Source organism: Vicia villosa, linkage group LG5 (genome assembly GCF_029867415.1).
Source record: "Vicia villosa cultivar HV-30 ecotype Madison, WI linkage group LG5, Vvil1.0, whole genome shotgun sequence".
NCBI lineage: Eukaryota > Viridiplantae > Streptophyta > Magnoliopsida > Fabales > Fabaceae > Vicia > Vicia villosa.
In genome coordinates this window covers 12,859,079-12,878,946 of record NC_081184.1, presented here as the reverse complement: position 1 = coordinate 12,878,946, position 19,868 = coordinate 12,859,079, and the positions used below count along the sequence as shown (strand labels likewise).

The 19,868-nt window shown below is 39.2% G+C and overlaps 2 protein-coding genes across 2 annotated transcripts; both read left to right on the top strand.

The window, feature by feature from the left end:
* The first annotated feature begins 886 nt into the window (after positions 1–886).
* LOC131604229 (uncharacterized) lies at positions 887–11,131 on the top strand. The gene is made up of 3 exons (XM_058876687.1): positions 887–1,229; positions 10,407–10,480; positions 10,607–11,131. Exons 1-3 carry the CDS (start codon positions 887–889, stop codon positions 11,129–11,131), a joined length of 942 nt encoding a protein of 313 aa, XP_058732670.1.
* A 3,261-nt stretch (positions 11,132–14,392) lies between these two features.
* On the top strand, positions 14,393–15,993 carry LOC131604228 (uncharacterized). The gene is made up of 3 exons (XM_058876686.1): positions 14,393–14,944; positions 15,062–15,248; positions 15,419–15,993. Exons 1-3 carry the CDS (start codon positions 14,393–14,395, stop codon positions 15,991–15,993), a joined length of 1,314 nt encoding a protein of 437 aa, XP_058732669.1.
* The last annotated feature ends 3,875 nt before the right edge of the window (positions 15,994–19,868 follow it).

The window sequence follows — 19,868 nt, the reverse complement described above, 5'->3', positions numbered from 1 at the left end:
GTTAAGATTCTATGCGCTTTACTTGGAAATATTGGATTGTGATCTGTTCAAGGACGACGCTATTTGCCCTTATTTTAGGCTCCTTGATTTATGGAAATTAGTTTAATTAGGTTTAAAACTAATTTGGATCCAAGGCCCAGCTGCTGTGTTTTCTGAAGGCTATATATTATATGAAGTAGCAGCAGACCAAATAAGGGTTTTGTATTGAGAAGCTTTAAGAGGTTTTCGTGTTTTAAGTTTTTGCGTTTTAGCTTTCTTGTAAGACAAACAATCATCATGATGATTGTGTTGGTCTAGGTGTTTTTGTTTGAGTTGTAAGAAGTACTCGAAGCTTTTAAGCAAGAGTACCATTGTACTTGATCGAAGCTTTTAAGCAAGATCAAGTTGTGTCCTTGAAGTGTGTCTTCTATTCATATTCTCTGAACGTTATTCATCACTGCTGTGATTGATGGGGAGTGAGTGGAATCTCTGATCTAAGTAATATTAGGTTGAAGTTGCATTGGGTAGATATTAAGTGAAAGGTGTAATCTTGAATTGTATTACTCTGAATTGATATTACTTATCTTCCTCCCTGGCTTGGTAGCCCCCAGATGTAGGTGTGTTTGCACCGAACTGGGTTAACAACTTTCTTGTGTTGTTATTTGTTCGTTTACTTCTTGTTCATTTGTTTAAGAATATTCAGATAGTAATGTCGTGACATCCTGTTCGACATCGCGTGTCTGAGTCCAGAATTTCAATTGGCATCAGAGCAGGCACCCTGCCTGTTTTTCTTACTGGGTGAGATCTAGGGACAACATTTTCTGGTACTACGGACAAGGAAAGTGGTGGATTTGTGAATAGACCACCCATTCTGGATGGATCTAATTATGATTATTGGAAACCTCGTATGGTGGCCTTTCTGAAATCCTTGGATAGTAAAGCATGGAGAGCTGCAAACAAAGGATGGGAACATCCTGTCACTATTGATAAGGATGGCAAGTCATCCCTCACACCTGAAGAAAATTGGAGCAAAGATGAGGAGGAACTGGCTCTTGGCAACTCTAAAGCTTTGAATGCTCTATTCAATGGAATTGATAGGAATATATTCATACTAGTACACCATTGTGAACTAGCCAAAGATGTTTGGGATACCCTCAGAACTACTCATGAAGGCACTTCCAAAGTTAAAATGTCAAGACTTCAGTTGCTAACTACAAAGTTTGAGAATCTAAGGATGAAAGATGATGAAAGTATTCAAGAGTTTCACATGAATATACTTGAAATTGCTAATACCTCAGGAGCTTTAGGAGAAAAAATGTCTGATGAAAAGTGTAACACCCCTCTAATAACCCGCGGCAATTAAACAATTAATAAATCAGAGTAGGCATGCAAGGGGTATCACAATTCATAAAATAATAAAACACCACGTCAGTGTAGTCATGCATTCACTGAAAACAACTGAATTTATAACTCATTAAATAAATCATGTTTTACACAGCGGAATTGAAAACACACAGAGTCAACATTCCTCATAATGTATCTGACTCAATCAACAACCAAATAGAGTTATAACCAACTCAAAGACAAACGTGTTCCCAGTGTTACATCTACCAGAGCATGACACCGACACTATAACTAAAAACCGACTTATGAGCTAATCCTCACCAAGTCGCGCCGCTATCCTCAATCTGAAAATGACAACAAGTAAGGGTGAGTCTCATCACAGTTAACCAATGTTATCACATCATAAATAATAACACATCATAGTTATATCATTCACCCAATCGTTTCATATTCAAACAATCACCATTCATATATCCACAGATAAACAGACAATCAACACATAACATCTACGATCATGTTATAACAAATCATGCACATGTATGAAACTGACACTATGCATGTGGTACCAATCATCACCAGTGGAATCATCCACCGACCGATCTATCATCAATTCAGAAACGGCCCTGCCAGCACAATTCCACACAATGGGAATTCTGCCCCTCGCTCAATCCTCTCATCATATAGGATTCAGCTCATGTTTATGAATGCATGTAACATATATATAACATACTTTCATCATTACCAATCTATGAGTAGCATCAACTATACTCATTTCATCATCATCACCATCAATAACAAGCATGTTCATATATATATCACATCATTCAATATAATCAATTATCAGTAAACCACAGAATCACATCACAAGGTTTACACAGTACCAAACAGTACACAAACAGGCATACCAATCGAAAGTTACGCATCATCGAACTTTCCAGAAAAATCACAAAACAGAAATTTCACACACACGCAGCCATACGCGTATCATATGACCCATACGCGTCCATACGCGTATCACCTTGCCTCATACGCGTATCATACGCAATTCACCAGAACACAAAATAGCCTGTAAACCATCACATACGCGTATCAGCTCTCCATACGCGTATCACCAGAGCCATTTTCCTCTTTCCAAAATTCCATACGCGTATCAGCCTTGCCATACGCGTATCACCAGAATAATTTTCCTCTTTAATTATTCCCATACGCGTATGAGTACCTTCATACGCTCTCATACGCAACACACCAGTACTTGGTATTTGGGACAGGGCAACTGCGTATCATACGCGTACAGCCCCTTGGGAGTGTCCCCCATACGCGTATCAGCCTCATGCCATACGCGTATGGCACTGTTTCATACGCGAAATGCCAGAAATGCCCAGTAACCTGCAGAATTCGACACAGTCCAAAAACCCATTCGTTCCCACTCATACCAGTCTACGAAATTGAGTCCAAAAACCAGCAAAATGCATCTAACAGTGTACGAATTCATCCACAAACAATAGCATATGATTCTCTAACCAATTCTATTCATCATATCCTAATCTATCAGTTATTAGGGATTACAGTTCAAACCCAAATGATGAACACAGATGAATGTTTCAGAATATAGAATCAATTAACCAAACAATACTCCTAATCAACATCACTACTCATAACACGATAATAGAGATTAAATGGAGAGTCCCCCCCTTACCTCAGATACTTGTTCTTGATCTTTGGTCTCTCCCTCTACAGATCTCCTTCAGTTCCTCGTGTTCTCAACCCTTTGCTCTTTCACGTTCTTTCTTCCTTTCCCAATTTCCAAATGTTTTATGAAAAATAATAATAATTTAGTAAAAAGGATTATCAATTCACCCTCCCTCTTTTACTAATTACTCATATGGCCCAAATGCCATAAACCATTATTTTCACAAAATCCTCAATAATTCTAATTATTAATTCAATAATCCAATTAAATTAATATTAAAATTATACGGGTGTTACAACTCTCCCCCACTAAAAGAGTTTTCGTCCTCGAAAACATACCTTAGGTAAAGAGCTCTGGATAAGAATCCTTCATCTGACTCTCTAACTCCCAGGTAACATTGCCTTCAGCTGGTCCTCCCCAAGCTACTCTGACCAAAGCTATTTCCTTGCCACGCAATTGCTTCAGCCTTCGATCCTCAATTCTCACAGGTAAAGTCTCAACCGTCAAGTTATCTTTCACCTGTATATCATCTACTTGGATCACATGGGACGGATCTGAAATGTATTTCCTCAACTGAGACACATGAAATACATCATGTAAATTTGCAAGCATTGGCGGTAAAGCGATACGATAAGCCACTTCTCCCACTCTTTCAGAAATTTGAAATGGTCCGATAAAACGCGGAGTCAACTTCTTCGACTTCAATGCCCGACCAATCCCTGTCATAGGAGTAACTCTCATAAACACATGATCTCCCTCTTGAAACTCAAGTGTTTTCCTCCTCTTGTCATGATAACTCTTCTGACGACTCTGAGAAGCTTTCATCTTCTCTTGAATCATTCTAATCTTCTCTGTAGTCTGTTGTACAATTTCAGGACCAATCACAGCACTCTCACCAGATTCGTACCAACACAACGGCGTCCTACATCTCCTACCATACAAAGCCTCAAACGGAGCCATACCGATACTCGAATGAAAACTGTTGTTGTAGGTGAACTCAATCAAAGGCAGATAACTATCCCAAGTACCTCCTTTTTCCAACACAAAAGCACGTAACAAATCCTCTAACGACTGAATCGTCCTCTCAGTCTGTCCATCAGTCTGCGGATGATAAGCAGAACTCAATCTCAGCTTAGTACCCAAAGCTTTCTGCAAACCTTCCCAGAATTTAGATGTAAACCTCGGATCTCTGTCCGACACAATACTCGAAGGAATACCATGAAGACTAACTATCTTCTCAATATACAACTGAGCTAGCTTCTCCATCGGATAATCCATTCTCACCGGTATAAAATGTGCAGACTTCGTCAACTTGTCTACCACAACCCAGATAGCTTCACAATTTCTGACAGTTCGCGGCAAACCCGAAACAAAATCCATTGATATACTATCCCACTTCCACTCAGGAATAAACATCGGTTGCATAAACCCAGATGGTTTCTGATGCTCAATCTTTGACTTCTGGCAAGTCAAACAAGAATACACAAATTCAGCAATCTCCTTCTTCATTCCAGGCCACCAAAACAACTTTTTCAAATCATGATACATCTTAGTAGCACCAGGATGAATACTCAACCCACTACGGTGTCCTTCTTCCATAATACGCTTTCGGAGTTCATCAACATCAGGAACACAAACTCTGTCACCAAACCTTAGTATACCATTCTCGTCGACTCTGAATTCACCAGTCTTGCCTTGATTAACCAAAGTCAACTTATCAATCAATCCAACATCAGCCTTCTGACCTTCTCTGATTTCTTCAAGAATACCACTAGTCAGCTTCAGCATACCCAATTTAACACTAGTAGGAGTACCTTCACACACTAAACTCAAGTCTCTGAATTGTTCAATCAAATCCAATTCCTTCACCATTAACATAGACATATGCAAAGTCTTCCTACTCAATGCATCAGCCACAACGTTTGCCTTACCCGGATGGTAATTCAAACCAAAATCGTAATCCTTCAGAAATTCTAACCACCTTCTCTGTCTCATATTCAGCTCTTTCTGATCAAAGAGATACTTCAAGCTCTTATGATCACTGAATACCTCAAATCTCGAATCATACAAATAGTGTCGCCACAACTTCAAAACAAACACCACAGCTGCCAACTCCAAATCATGAGTCGGATAATTCCTTTCATGCACTTTGAGTTGTCTCGACGCATAAGCGACCACTTGTTGATTCTGCATCAATACACCACCTAAACCCATCAACGATGCGTCACAATAAACCACAAATGATTCTGTCGGATTTGGCAAAATCAAGATAGGAGCACTAGTCAATCTTCTCTTAAGCTCTTGGAATCCTTCTTCACACTTTGCATCCCAAATAAAGGCTTGTCCCTTCCTGGTCAGTTTAGTTAATGGCAATGCTAACTTTGAAAATCCCTCAATGAACTTTCTGTAGTAGCCTGCAAGACCAAGAAAACTACGAATCTCTGATACTGACTTCGGAGCTTCCCACTGAGACACAGCTTCAATCTTTGTAGGATCCACAGCAATACCATTCTTAGAAATCACATGCCCAAGAAAACTGACTTTCTCTAACCAAAATTCACACTTCGACAGTTTGGCAAAAAGTTGCTTCTCTTTCAACAATTCTAACACAGTTCTGAGATGCTCTGCGTGTTCTTCCTCATTCTTAGAATATATCAGAATATCATCTATAAATACCACCACGAACTTATCGAGATAAGGATGAAAGATCCTGTTCATATATTCCATAAAAACACCAGGTGCATTAGTAACCCCAAACGGCATTACAGAATACTCATAATGTCCATACCTCGTTCTAAAAGCAGTCTTCTGAATATCGTCATCTTTCACACGTATCTGATGATACCCAGACCTCAGATCAATCTTACTAAATACACGTGCTCCAACCAGTTGATCCATCAAATCATCAATCCTCGGTAATGGATACCGATTCTTGATAGTAACCTTGTTCAATTGTCTGTAATCTACACACAACCTCATTGAACCCTCTTTCTTCTTCACCAGTAACACAGGCGCACCCCACGGCGAAACACTAGGACGAATAAATTTCTTCTCAAGCAATTCCTCTAACTGTTTCTTCAGTTCAGCTAATTCAGACGGCGACATACGGTACGGTGCCATCGACACTGGACTAGTTCCCGGAACCAATTCAATAGAAAACTCCACTTCTCTTTCCGGTGGTAATTCATTCACATCTTCTGGAAAGACTTCTGGAAACTCACACACCACAGGCAATTCGCCTCTCGCCACTTTCTCTTTCACATTCATCAATGCAAACAACATAAACACAGTTGCACCATCACAGATAGCCTCATTCACTTGTCTAGCTGTCATCTCCAGATTATCATTACTAACCTCTTCAGGAAAGATTACCGTCTTTGTAAAACAGTTGATATGAACACGGTTGAATTCCAACCAGTTCATTCCCAGGATCACATCAAGTTCTTTCAACGGAAGGCACACTAAGTCCATTCCGAATTCTCTACCAAAAATGTCAACCGGACAATTCAGGCATGCAGACGAAGTAGTTACTGAACCCGACGCAGGAGTGTCAATAACCATACTTCCATTTATATCAGATATCTCAAGATTCAACTTCATAGCACAATCCAAGGAAATAAAAGAATGAGTTGCTCCAGTATCAATAATTGCAACTAAAGGTGTGCCATGAATGAAACACGTACCTTTAATCAACCTGTCTTCTGGAGTAGTCTCTGACCCGGTCAAAGCAAAAACCTTTCCTCCCGACTGGTTCTTCTTTGGCTTAGGACAATTAGGACTGATGTGACCTTCTTCTCCACAGTTGAAACAAGTCATAATCCTTTTCTTGCAGTCAGCAGCAATATGACCCACTTGGTCACACTTGTAACACTTCCTCTGATCAACCTTGCATTCGTTCCTACGATGTCCCATCTCGCCACAATTGTAACACCTGATACGGGCACTGGAATCTCCCCCACTGGGTTTCTTCCAATCAACAGGTTTACCTCTACCATATGGCTTACCTCTATCCATAGGCTTCTTACCCTTTCTGTCAACCAACTCGCGAGAGTGAGATGACTTCAGCTTGACACTATCTTCCTCAAAAATCCTACTACAATCTACCAGGTCAACAAACCTCCGGATTCTCTGGTACCTGATACCCTGCTTGATCTCATCACGAAGACCATTCTCAAACTTGACACATTTCGAGAACTCACTGGCTTCATCATCATTGTAGTGCACATAGTACCTTGCCAGTTCCACAAACTTGGCAGCATATTCCGGTACTGACATATTGCCTTGAACCAGTGCCAGAAATTCAACTTCCTTTCTTCCCCTGACATCCTCAGGAAAATACCTCCTCAGAAATTCCCTCCTGAATACAGCCCAGGTAATTGATGTATCACCAGCATCCAGCTCAGTTTTAGTTGACAACCACCAGTCATCAGCTTCCTCAGATAACATGTGAGTGCCAAACCTCACCTTAAGGTTCTCAGCGCAGTCAATAACTCGGAAAATCCTCTCGACCTCCTTGAGCCATTTCTGAGCACCCTCTGGATCATGCGTGCCATTGAACATTGGAGGATTGTTCCTCTGGAAATTCCCTAGTTGCCTATCAGCACCAATCCCTGCTCCTACAGTCCCTCCTCCAAGCACACCAGCAATCATGCCCAGAGCCTCAGCGAGAGCATCATCGTTTCTTCCTCTTCCAGCCATTGTTCTGCTTAACACAAACAACCTAATCAGAACAAAGTATCGACAAATAGCTCGTATTAGTCGCTTACACAGAAGACTGACACTAAGACTCTGGTCACAACGACCGACTATGCTCTGATACCACTATTGTAACACCCCTCTAATAACCCGCGGCAATTAAACAATTAATAAATCAGAGTAGGCATGCAAGGGGTATCACAATTCATAAAATAATAAAACACCACGTCAGTGTAGTCATGCATTCACTGAAAACAACTGAATTTATAACTCATTAAATAAATCATGTTTTACACAGCGGAATTGAAAACACACAGAGTCAACATTCCTCATAATGTATCTGACTCAATCAACAACCAAATAGAGTTATAACCAACTCAAAGACAAACGTGTTCCCAGTGTTACATCTACCAGAGCATGACACCGACACTATAACTAAAAACCGACTTATGAGCTAATCCTCACCAAGTCGCGCCGCTATCCTCAATCTGAAAATGACAACAAGTAAGGGTGAGTCTCATCACAGTTAACCAATGTTATCACATCATAAATAATAACACATCATAGTTATATCATTCACCCAATCGTTTCATATTCAAACAATCACCATTCATATATCCACAGATAAACAGACAATCAACACATAACATCTACGATCATGTTATAACAAATCATGCACATGTATGAAACTGACACTATGCATGTGGTACCAATCATCACCAGTGGAATCATCCACCGACCGATCTATCATCAATTCAGAAACGGCCCTGCCAGCACAATTCCACACAATGGGAATTCTGCCCCTCGCTCAATCCTCTCATCATATAGGATTCAGCTCATGTTTATGAATGCATGTAACATATATATAACATACTTTCATCATTACCAATCTATGAGTAGCATCAACTATACTCATTTCATCATCATCACCATCAATAACAAGCATTTTCATATATATATCACATCATTCAATATAATCAATTATCAGTAAACCACAGAATCACATCACAAGGTTTACACAGTACCAAACAGTACACAAACAGGCATACCAATCGAAAGTTACGCATCATCGAACTTTCCAGAAAAATCACAAAACAGAAATTTCACACACACGCAGCCATACGCGTATCATATGACCCATACGCGTCCATACGCGTATCACCTTGCCTCATACGCGTATCATACGCAATTCACCAGAACACAAAATAGCCTGTAAACCATCACATACGCGTATCAGCTCTCCATACGCGTATCACCAGAGCCATTTTCCTCTTTCCAAAATTCCATACGCGTATCAGCCTTGCCATACGCGTATCACCAGAATAATTTTCCTCTTTAATTATTCCCATACGCGTATGAGCACCCTCATACGCTCTCATACGCAACACACCAGTACTTGGTATTTGGGACAGGGCAACTGCGTATCATACGCGTACAGCCCCTTGGGAGTGTCCCCCATACGCGTATCAGCCTCATGCCATACGCGTATGGCACTGTTTCATACGCGAAATGCCAGAAATGCCCAGTAACCTGCAGAATTCGACACAGTCCAAAAACCCATTCGTTCCCACTCATACCAGTCTACGAAATTGAGTCCAAAAACCAGCAAAATGCATCTAACAGTGTACGAATTCATCCACAAACAATAGCATATGATTCTCTAACCAATTCTATTCATCATATCCTAATCTATCAGTTATTAGGGATTACAGTTCAAACCCAAATGATGAACACAGATGAATGTTTCAGAATATAGAATCAATTAACCAAACAATACTCCTAATCAACATCACTACTCATAACACGATAATAGAGATTAAATGGAGAGTCCCCCCCTTACCTCAGATACTTGTTCTTGATCTTTGGTCTCTCCCTCTACAGATCTCCTTCAGTTCCTCGTGTTCTCAACCCTTTTCTCTTTCACGTTCTTTCTTCCTTTCCCAATTTCCAAATGTTTTATGAAAAATAATAATAATTTAGTAAAAAGGATTATCAATTCACCCTCCCTCTTTTACTAATTACTCATATGGCCCAAATGCCATAAACCATTATTTTCACAAAATCCTCAATAATTCTAATTATTAATTCAATAATCCAATTAAATTAATATTAAAATTATACGGGTGTTACAAAAAGCTGGTGAGAAAGATCCTTAGATCCTTGCCTAAGAGATTTGATATGAATGTCACAGCTATAGAAGAAGCACAGGATATCAGCAAGATGAAGGTAGAAGAACTAATTGGATCTCTTCAAACCTTTGAGATGGGGATCAGTGACAATACTGAAAAGAAAAATAAAAGCCTAGCTTTTGTGTCCAACTCTCAAGAAGAAGAAGAGGAAGGTAGAGAAGAAAATCTAACTGAATCTATAGCCATGCTTGGAAGACAATTTAACAAGATTATAAGAAGAATGGATCAGAAGTCAAGACCAAATGTCAAGAACATTCCTTCTGACACTAACAGATCCTATGATTCTAACAGAAAGGTTAAACCTGAAGAAAAGTACAATCAAAGCAAAGGAATTCAGTGTCATGGATGTGAAGGATATGGACATATTAGAGCTGAATGTCCCACTTATCTCAAGAAACAAAAGAAAGGACTGTCAGTCTCCTGGTCTGATGAAGATTCTGAGAGTGATGGTGAAGAAGAATCTGCCAAACATGTCACAGCCCTTACTGGTGTCTGTTTCTCTGATGAAGATTCTAGCGAAGATGAGTTAACCTTTGAGGAATTAGCAGCATCCTACAGAAAGCTATGTATCAGAAGTGCTGAAGTCTGTCAACAAGGTGAAAAGCAGAAGAAATACATAGTTCAGTTGGAGGCAGATAACACAGGGCTTCGTGAAACTATATCTGGTCTAAACAGTGAAGTTACCTTGCTAACATCCAAACTTGATCAGATGTCAAAATCTGTCAAAATGTTAAATAGTGGTTCTGATATGTTGGAAGAGATTCTACAGATTGGAAAGAGTTCAGGAGATATGTCTGGTATAGGATTTGTTGGTGCTATGAAACATCCTCAAGCTAGCAGTAATACTAAACCAGAATCCAAGATGGTGTACCCGATGTCACAACATGTGACTCAACATCATGACAAAAGTAGAATGAAGAAGAAATTTCAAAGATGGAGATGCCATTACTGTGGTAGATTTGGACATATTAAGCCCTTCTGCTTCAGATTATATGGTTACCCAGACCAAGCTCCATACTACAGACCCAAGCAGATCATGCCCATCAAGAAGCAACAGTGGACACCTAAAAATATGGCCTTAATAGCTCATACATCTCTTAGAGTGTCAGCTAAAGAAGATTGGTATTTTGACAGTGGATGCTCCAGACACATGACTGGAATCAAGAATCTTTTAGTAGATATCAAAAACCATTCTACTAGCTATGTAACCTTTGGTGATGGAGCTAAAGGATAAATCAAAGGGGTTGGAAAACTATAATGCTCAGGAGTTCCAAATCTGGAAGGGGTCTTGTTGGTCAAAGGCTTGATTGCTAATCTCATAAGTATTAGTCAACTTTGTGACCAAGGATACCAAGTTAACTTCACTAAAACTGAGTGTGTGGTCACTGATAAAGGAAAGAATGTAGTAATGAGGGGAGTCAGATCCAAAGATAACTGTTACTTGTGGGTCTCTCATGAATCTCTATTCTACTATATGTTCTAAAGAAGAAGAAGCAAAGTTGTGGCATCAAAAACTTGGTCACCTTCATCTAAGAGGTATGAAAAAGATTATTTCTATGGAAGCTGTGAGAGGAATTCCCAAGTTACAAATTGATGAAGGAAGAATTTGTGGTGAATGTCAGGTAGGAAAACAAACCAGGATGTCACATCCAAAGGTTAGACATCTGACTACTTCCAGGGTTCTTGAACTACTTCACATGGACCTGATGGGACCTATGCAAATGGAAAGCCTTGGAGGAAAGAAATATGCTTATGTGGTTGTGGATGATTACTCCAGATACACTTGGATAAACTTCATTAGAGAAAAGTCAGATGTGTTTGATGTTTTCAAAGACCTGTGTCAAAGAATTCAAAGAGAAAAGGAAAATGATGTTGTAAGAATCAGAAGTGATCATGGAAAGGAATTTGAGAATCAAAAATTTGCTGATTTTTGCTCCTCTGAAGGTATACACCATGAGTTTTCATCTCCTATTACTCCACAGCAAAATGGGGTTGTTGAAAGGAAAAACAGAACCATTCAAGAATCAGCCAGAGCTATGATTCATGCTAAGAAACTCCCTATTTATTTCTGGGCTGAAGCCATGAATACTGCCTGTTATGTTCATAATAGAGTTACCTTAAGGAAAGGAACATCTACCACTCTGTATGAGATCTGGAAGGGAAGAAAACCCACTGTCAAATACTTCCATGTGTTTGGTAGTAAGTGTTACATTCTTGCTGATAGAGATCACTGAAGGAAGATGGATTCCAAGAGTGATGAAGGGATTTTTCTTGGCTACTCTACAAACAGCAGAGCCTATAGAGTGTTCAACTCAATATCGAGGATAATCATGGAATCCATAAATGTGGTGGTTGCAGATGAACCCAAACAAGCAGATGTCACATATGATGTTGGAACATTCTGGGAACACGCAGCTGAAGAATCTAAGAAAGAAGATGATTGCAGCCCCACTATTGCAAAAACTGAAGCCGAACCCTCTAACAAAGGACCATCTATAAGAGTTCAAAAAGATCATCCTAATGAACTTATTACAGGAGATCCCAACAGTGGAGTTGTTACAAGGTCAAGAGAACAGGTTTCAAACTCTTGTTTTGTATCAAAAATTGAACCCAAGAATGTGAAGGAAGCCTTGACAGACGAGTTTTGGATTAATGCTATGCAAGAAGAATTGGGTCAGTTTGAAAGAAATGAAGTATGGGAGCTGGTTCCAAGACCTAAAAATACAAATGTCATTGGAACTAAATGGGTTTACAAGAATAAGTCAGATGAACTGGGAACTATAATCAGAAACAAAGCAAGGCTGGTTGCCCAAGGATACTCTCAAGTTGAAGGAATTGGCTTTGATGAAACTTTTGCTCCTGTTGCTAGACTTGAGTCAATTAGATTGTTGTTAGGAGTTTCTTGCATTCTGAAATTCAAACTATACCAGATGGATGTGAAGAGTGCTTTCTTAAATGGTTACTTAAGTGAGGAAGTCTATGTGGAACAACCTAAAGGCTTTGCTGATCCAAACCATCCTGATCATGTGTACAAACTAAGAAAAGCTCTTTATGGGTTGAAACAAGCCCCTAGAGCTTGGTATGAGAGACTAACTGAGTTTCTTACTAGTAATGGTTATAAGAAAGGAGGGATAGATAAAACTCTCTTTGTTAAAGATGAAGGAGGAAAGATCCTGATTGCACAAATCTATGTGGATGATATTGTGTTTGGTGGGATGTCAGACACGATGATTAAACATTTTGTTGACCAAATGCAATCAGAATTTGAAATGAGTCTAGTTGGAGAATTAACTTACTTTCTTGGACTGCAAGTTAAACAGATGGAAGACTCAATTTTTCTCTCTCAGAGCAAGTATGCCAAAAACATTGTCAAGAAATTTGGGTTGGAGAATGCTAGTCACAAAAGAACTTTTGCACCTACTCATTTAAAATTGTCCAAAGATGAAAAGGGCACAAATGTTGATCAAAGCTTGTATAGAAGCATGATAGGAAGCCTGCTGTATCTCACAGCCAGTAGGCCTGATATTGCTTTTGCTGTTGGGGTGTGTGCCAGATATCAAGCAGAACCCAAGATCATTCACATAAATCAAGTCAAGAGGATTCTGAAATATGTGAATGGTACTTGTGAGTATGGCATGCTCTACTCTCATGGGTGTGAACCAATTCTCGCTGGATATTGTGATGCAGACTGGGCTGGAAGTGCTGATGACAGAAAAAGTACTTCAGGAGGATGTTTCTTCTTGGGGAATAACCTCATATCTTGGTTCAGTAAGAAACAAAATTGTGTATCCCTATCTACTGCAGAGGCAGAATACATTGCAGCAGGAAGTAGTTGTTCTCAGCTTGTTTGGATGAAACAAATGTTAACAGAATATAATGTCACACAAGATGTTATGACATTATATTGTGACAACCTAAGTGCCATTAATATCTCAAAGAATCCTATCCAGCATAGCAGGACCAAGCAGATTGATATTCGGCATCACTTCATAAAGATCTTGTTGAAGATAAAGTAATTGCCTTGGAACATGTTGCTACTAACCTTCAACTGGCTGATATTTTCACTAAGGCTTTGGATGCTAATCAATTTGAAAATTTGAGAAGTAAACTTGGCATTTGTCTTTATGAGGGATTATAGCAATTAACTAGGTGTGGGGCCAACAATATCCTTCTCTCCAAATATTTGTTATCATTACATATTAAAGTGTATTTTCCCCCTCTTTTACACTTTCTCCAAACGGTTCCCATTCCCTCAAAACCTATTTTCGGCATTCACGCTATCTCTCTGATTCGCTGCATTCACAAACCTCTCTCCATCATTCCTTTCTCTCTCAACATGTCTCAGACTTCTCCCTCGAAGAACACTACTCCTCTCTCTGAAACTGCATCCGAATCTAGGGCACCAAGTATGGTAGGTGATCAGGATGTTGTGCTGGATGTTACGCCATTGAACTCGGTCCCAGCCACTGATCCTGTTGGCAGTATACCATGAAAGATGCATGCACGAAAATCAACTGGTGGGTCTGTTCCAGAAACGTTTTCTGCTCATAATAAAGAAGGGTCTGCTTATGTCCACAATGCGATCGCAGGTCTCCTCACAAGAATCTTGAATGAAGGTCACAAGGTAGCAGGAATATCTGTTCCTTTAGCCCAAGTTCTTGCCCCTGAGAACAGAGAAGATGATCAAGTTGATGCTAGCAAAGATCATGTTGATGTTGAGACATCTGAAGCCAACAATGTTGAGGGTTCTGATGCTAAAAATGCTGATGCATCTGGAGATAAAGATGCTAAGATTCTTGAAACAGAGAAAGCTGAAGAGGTCAATGCTACTTCTCCTAAAGAGAAGCCTACTTGCCCTATTGACAGTGTAAATGATGTGGTGGATCTGGATAATCTTGATGATCCTATTGACATTGCTGATGATGACCTCATCTCCAGCATTTCCAACAGATTCAAGGCTCGAAGGGGAAAGCAGGTTGATGATCAACATCCTCCCAAAACAAAGGTTGCTCCTCTAAAGAATGCCACCAAAGAAAAGGTCAAGAAGGTCTCTGCTGAGCCTTAAAAAACTGGGAGCAAGGTTGCTGTGAAGAAGAGAAAAGAAAGAAGCGTTTCTGACTCCGAAGACAATGTCCTAAGTGATGTCCCTGACATCCCTTCAAAGAAGAAGATTGCTGTCACAAAATCCTCCACAAAGGTCCGTGATGTTCGTTTGGACAATATTTATCTGCACTATGCTTCAAATGCTATCCAGTGGAAGTTTGTTTATCAAAGAAGGCTGGCTCTGGAAAGAGAACTTGCAAATGATGCTCTGGAATGTCAAGAGGTCATGAAGCTCATCAAATCTGCAGGTTTGCTTACAACTGTTACTCATTTTTCTAAATGCTATGAAATGCTCGTGAAGGAATTTATAGTGAATTTGTCTCAAGATTGTGCTGATGGAAGAACTGAGGATTTTCATAAGGTGTATGTTAGAAGAAAATGTATATATTTTCCCCTAATGTTATCAACCTATATCTAGGAAGAGATGCTGAGGCTCAACCTGAGCTTGAAGTGACTGACAATGAAGTATGCAAAGTCATCACTGGTGGTAAGGTTAAAAAATGGCCCATAAAGAGTAAATTGTCTGCTAGTCTTTTGAATGTCAGGTATGCCTTGCTGCAGAAAATTGGTGCTGCAAACTGGGTGCCTACCAATCACACTTCTACCATTGCTGTTGGCCTAGGAAGATTCATATATGCTGTGGGAACGAAGACAAAATTTTACTATGGGACTTATATATTTGATCAAACTATGAGACATGTTGGTACCTCTGCTACCAAGCTTCCCATTGCTTTTCCATCCCTGATATGTGGGATAATCCTCAAGCAACACCCTGGAATTCTGAAAGCTAAAGATTCTGTATGTAAGAGGGAGAGTGCTTTGTCTTTCCACTATAAGCTGCTCCAACGGTCAGATGACATGACATCTGCTGGGACATCACAACCCAGCAAGTCTGTGAACAAATCCTTTCTCATTGCTGAGCTGAAAGAGACTTGTAAAGAGTTGGACAACAGGAAGATGAAGCTTGAAAAGCTCATTCAAAGTCTTGAGTAGTCTTTAGAGGATGATCATGTTGGTGGAAGTGATGGTGACAATATGGATGAAGACAAAAATGCTGATAGTGGTGATGAGGAAGAGGCTGAGGATGGTGAAGATACTGAAGATGCTGGGAATAGTGATGCTGCTGAAGAGAATAGTGGCTCTGGAGATGAAGAGGTTAGTGGCTCTAGTGATGAAGAGACTGATGGTTCTGACAATTAGATCTACTTCTGGTGTTTCTTTCCTGCTGATCTTTTGGTTGTGTTTGGCTCCTTTTGTGGCTAAAAAGGGGGAGTGATGGTTGTTGGTTATTTTTTTTGGTTGTTGGTGGTTGTTGGTGGCTGTTGGTTATTTTTTTTGGTTATTTCTGTTGGATATTGGTTGTTGGATATTTTGGTTTTTCTGTTGTTTTCTGGTATTTTGAATGTCTTCTGGTTCTCCTTGACAATGATAAGGTGTGTTCTGTAACAGATGATTAAATAGATGTTTTCTGGTTTTCTGGTGATTAAACAAGCTGGCTGTTGTTTTACTACAGAATTTATTTTCCTGTTTTCTTGGTGTTACTGGCTGCTGTGTATGCTCTGATATTTTATGGTTACATCTATTCGTGTTTTAGCCAAAAATTTGCCAAAGGGGGAGTTTGTAGATGTTGTTGATTGGCTGTAATTTTTGGTAAGACTCATTGTGATTTTATCATGTCAAAACTGGTGTCATGACATGCATTCTACTGTTGTGAAGTTTTACTTATGCAGGCCTTTACCTGATGTCAAGGCCGATGTCATGACATTCGTAGTTGTTACGTCTTTCTGTTACTAATTATGGTTATGTGATCTGTTAAGATTCTATGCGCTTTACTTGGAAATATTGGATTGTGATCTGTTCAAGGACGACGCTATTTGCCCTTATTTTAGGCTCCTTGATTTATGGAAATTAGTTTAATTAGGTTTAAAACTAATTTGGATCCAAGGCCCAGCTGCTGTGTTTTCTGAAGGCTATATATTATATGAAGTAGCGGCAGACCAAATAAGGGTTTTGTATTGAGAAGCTTTAAGAGGTTTTCGTGTTTTAAGTTTTTGCGTTCTAGCTTTCTTGTAAGCCAAACAATCATCATGATGATTGTGTTGGTCTAGGTGTTTTTGTTTGAGTTGTAAGAAGTACTTGAAGCTTTTAAGCAAGAGTACCATTGTACTTGATTGAAGCTTTTAAGCAAGATCAAGTTGTGTCCTTGAAGTGTGTCTTCTATTCATATTCTTTGAACGTTATTCATCACTGCTGTGATTGAGGGGGAGTGAGTGGAATCTCTGATCTAAGTAATATTAGGTTGAAGTTGCATTGGGTAGATATTAAGTGAAAGGTGTAATCTTGAATTGTATTACTCTGAATTGATATTACTTATAGTGGACTTCCTCCCTGGCTTGGTAGCCCCCAGATGTAGGTGTGTTTGCACCGAACTGGGTTAACAACTTTCTTGTGTTGTTATTTGTTCGTTTACTTCTTGTTCATTTGTTTAAGAATATTCAGATAGTAATGTCGTGACATCCTGTTCGACATCGCGTGTCTGAGTCCAGAATTTCAGTTTGTTTGATACAGGTTCAATGGCTAGCAATCAAGAAAACTCACAAGAAAACTCACAACATAGAGATGCTCCGAATACAAATCCTCCACCTGATACATCATCAAAAGAAGTTGCATGAGGCATCACCATTATGAAGGGAATCATTCGACATAGAGACCAAGGAATAATATACCATTTGGAATGGAATTCTGATAACCAACCAATTGGTCCTAATTCTGCAAAGTTGACAAGCTATACTGGTACACTTGTTCGTTTGCATATTCCAGTCTCTGTAGCTAAATGGAATCTGAAAAGCAAAGAGTTGGACGATAAAAAAAACATGATTTGGGACGAGCTTAAGGTATCATATATGGTTGTTGTTATTATCTTGATGATAATTTGTTTAAATTACTTATAATAACACACTCTATGCGTATGTTTTTTTGCAGAGTTCTTTTGACATACCAGATGAGCGTAGACGCTACATACTTGGTTTGGCTGGAAAACGATATAGTGGGTGGAAAGCTTTTTTGACAAACACCTATTTTAAGGATAAAGATGGGAACTTTCTTGAAGAGGCACCGGGACGGCAAAAAAATATGAGTTATTCATTGATGAAGAAGATTGGGATAAGTTTTTAGAGCAAAGAGATGAAGCTTTTCGGAAAATGAAAGCCACAAATAGTGCGAGAGCATCAAAACCCGCGTATCCATACAAAAAAGGGCGTTTGGGATATGCACGCTTAGAGGAAAAAATTTTAGTAAATAGAAATGCGTTTTAATTAATTTTCTAAAAGTTTTTTATTTGACGATTTTATCATTTGTGTCAATGCATAGTTAGAGGAGACGAAAAGTGAGGAAACCTCACTTTCGGTACATGTGTTGTGGAAGGAAGCTCGTGTGGGCAAGAATCAAGTTGTTGATCCCGATGTTCAAAGAGTTTATGCTGAATGTGTAAGTATAACACTGTGTCTTTAATTAAATCAAATGTTTTTTAATATATAATTGATTTTTTATCTCCACTAATAATTATTGAAATGTAAATGAATTATAGGAGACCATGTCACAATCGGTATCCATCGGTGAGGACCTGGAAGATAGGAGCATACTTAGTAGAGCACTAGATGCTCCTGAGTATCCTGGTCGGGTGAGGGGTAAAGGTCATGGTGTGAATCCAACCTCTTTTTACAAGCATTCTAGGAGAAGAAATCCTACCAATGAAGAAGTGTTGCAAAAATTGCAGGAATTACAAGCACAAGTCTCTGAGTTGCAAAGAGATAAAGAGATGTATATGAGAGAAAAATGCAAAACTTCATCGGTGAAAAAAACTAGTTATAAAGCTAGTATCAACTGTCAAAGAAAATTTCCCGAGGTAATTATAAATTTTTTTCCTTACAAATTGCTCTATTTTATTAATGATAATGACTCTATATTTACTATTGGTTTAGGGCATTTCATCTTGCCAACTATACTTAATCGTCACCGAATTATCGCGTAGTTGGCAAGGGAAAAGTGCACAACACTTTGGGAGATTTACTTCACCATAGACCGCTCCCGGATGGACACCTGAAAGTATCAGTGGATGTTGTATTAGATCATGATGCGGTGCTACCGGTACCTGACATGGTCTCAGAGGCAACATTGCTGCGAGATGCAATAGGGTCATTTGTTGCATGCCCCTTGGAGCTCATTACCATTAGTGATGAGGTATATTGAAAACTATTATGAATCATTTAGTTTTCGAATGTCAATTCTGCACCGTTTATTAATTATTTTTTACATTTTAATTTTAGGCTGCTCCTACAAAACCCGCAATTAAGGGTAAAGGGAATTTACAGGAGGAGGAGTCTGTTGCATCACTAAAAGAGGTACATGTAAAGTGTTAATATATAATTTGAATCTAAAAATGCATGATTTTATATTTTACCTAACTTATATGATTTTTAGGCATCTGCTCGGGGGTCACAACAAGTGACGCAGCAAGTTCGTAGCGTACCACCCAAGGGTCCTTCGAAGCCAGCGGCAAAAAAAGGTGGTGCTTTTGTGCCTCAATACCGGACGAAGCTCGGAACACTTGTTGATATGTCCGATTTGAAGGATGGTGGTATCCGTGAAATCAATATGGATGAAGGTATCTTTGGTATTGAATTCATGTCAAATATTTCACTAGATGACTTGGAAGAGATTTTTACGCATGAACAACTAGGCGTCGGTAATATGCACTTATACATCCGGTAATATTCACTTATCCGGCTATGAAAACAATGATTGATACGTAAGTGGGATCATTCTAAATATTCGTGCATATTTATATACTTAATTATTTGTGAGATTGA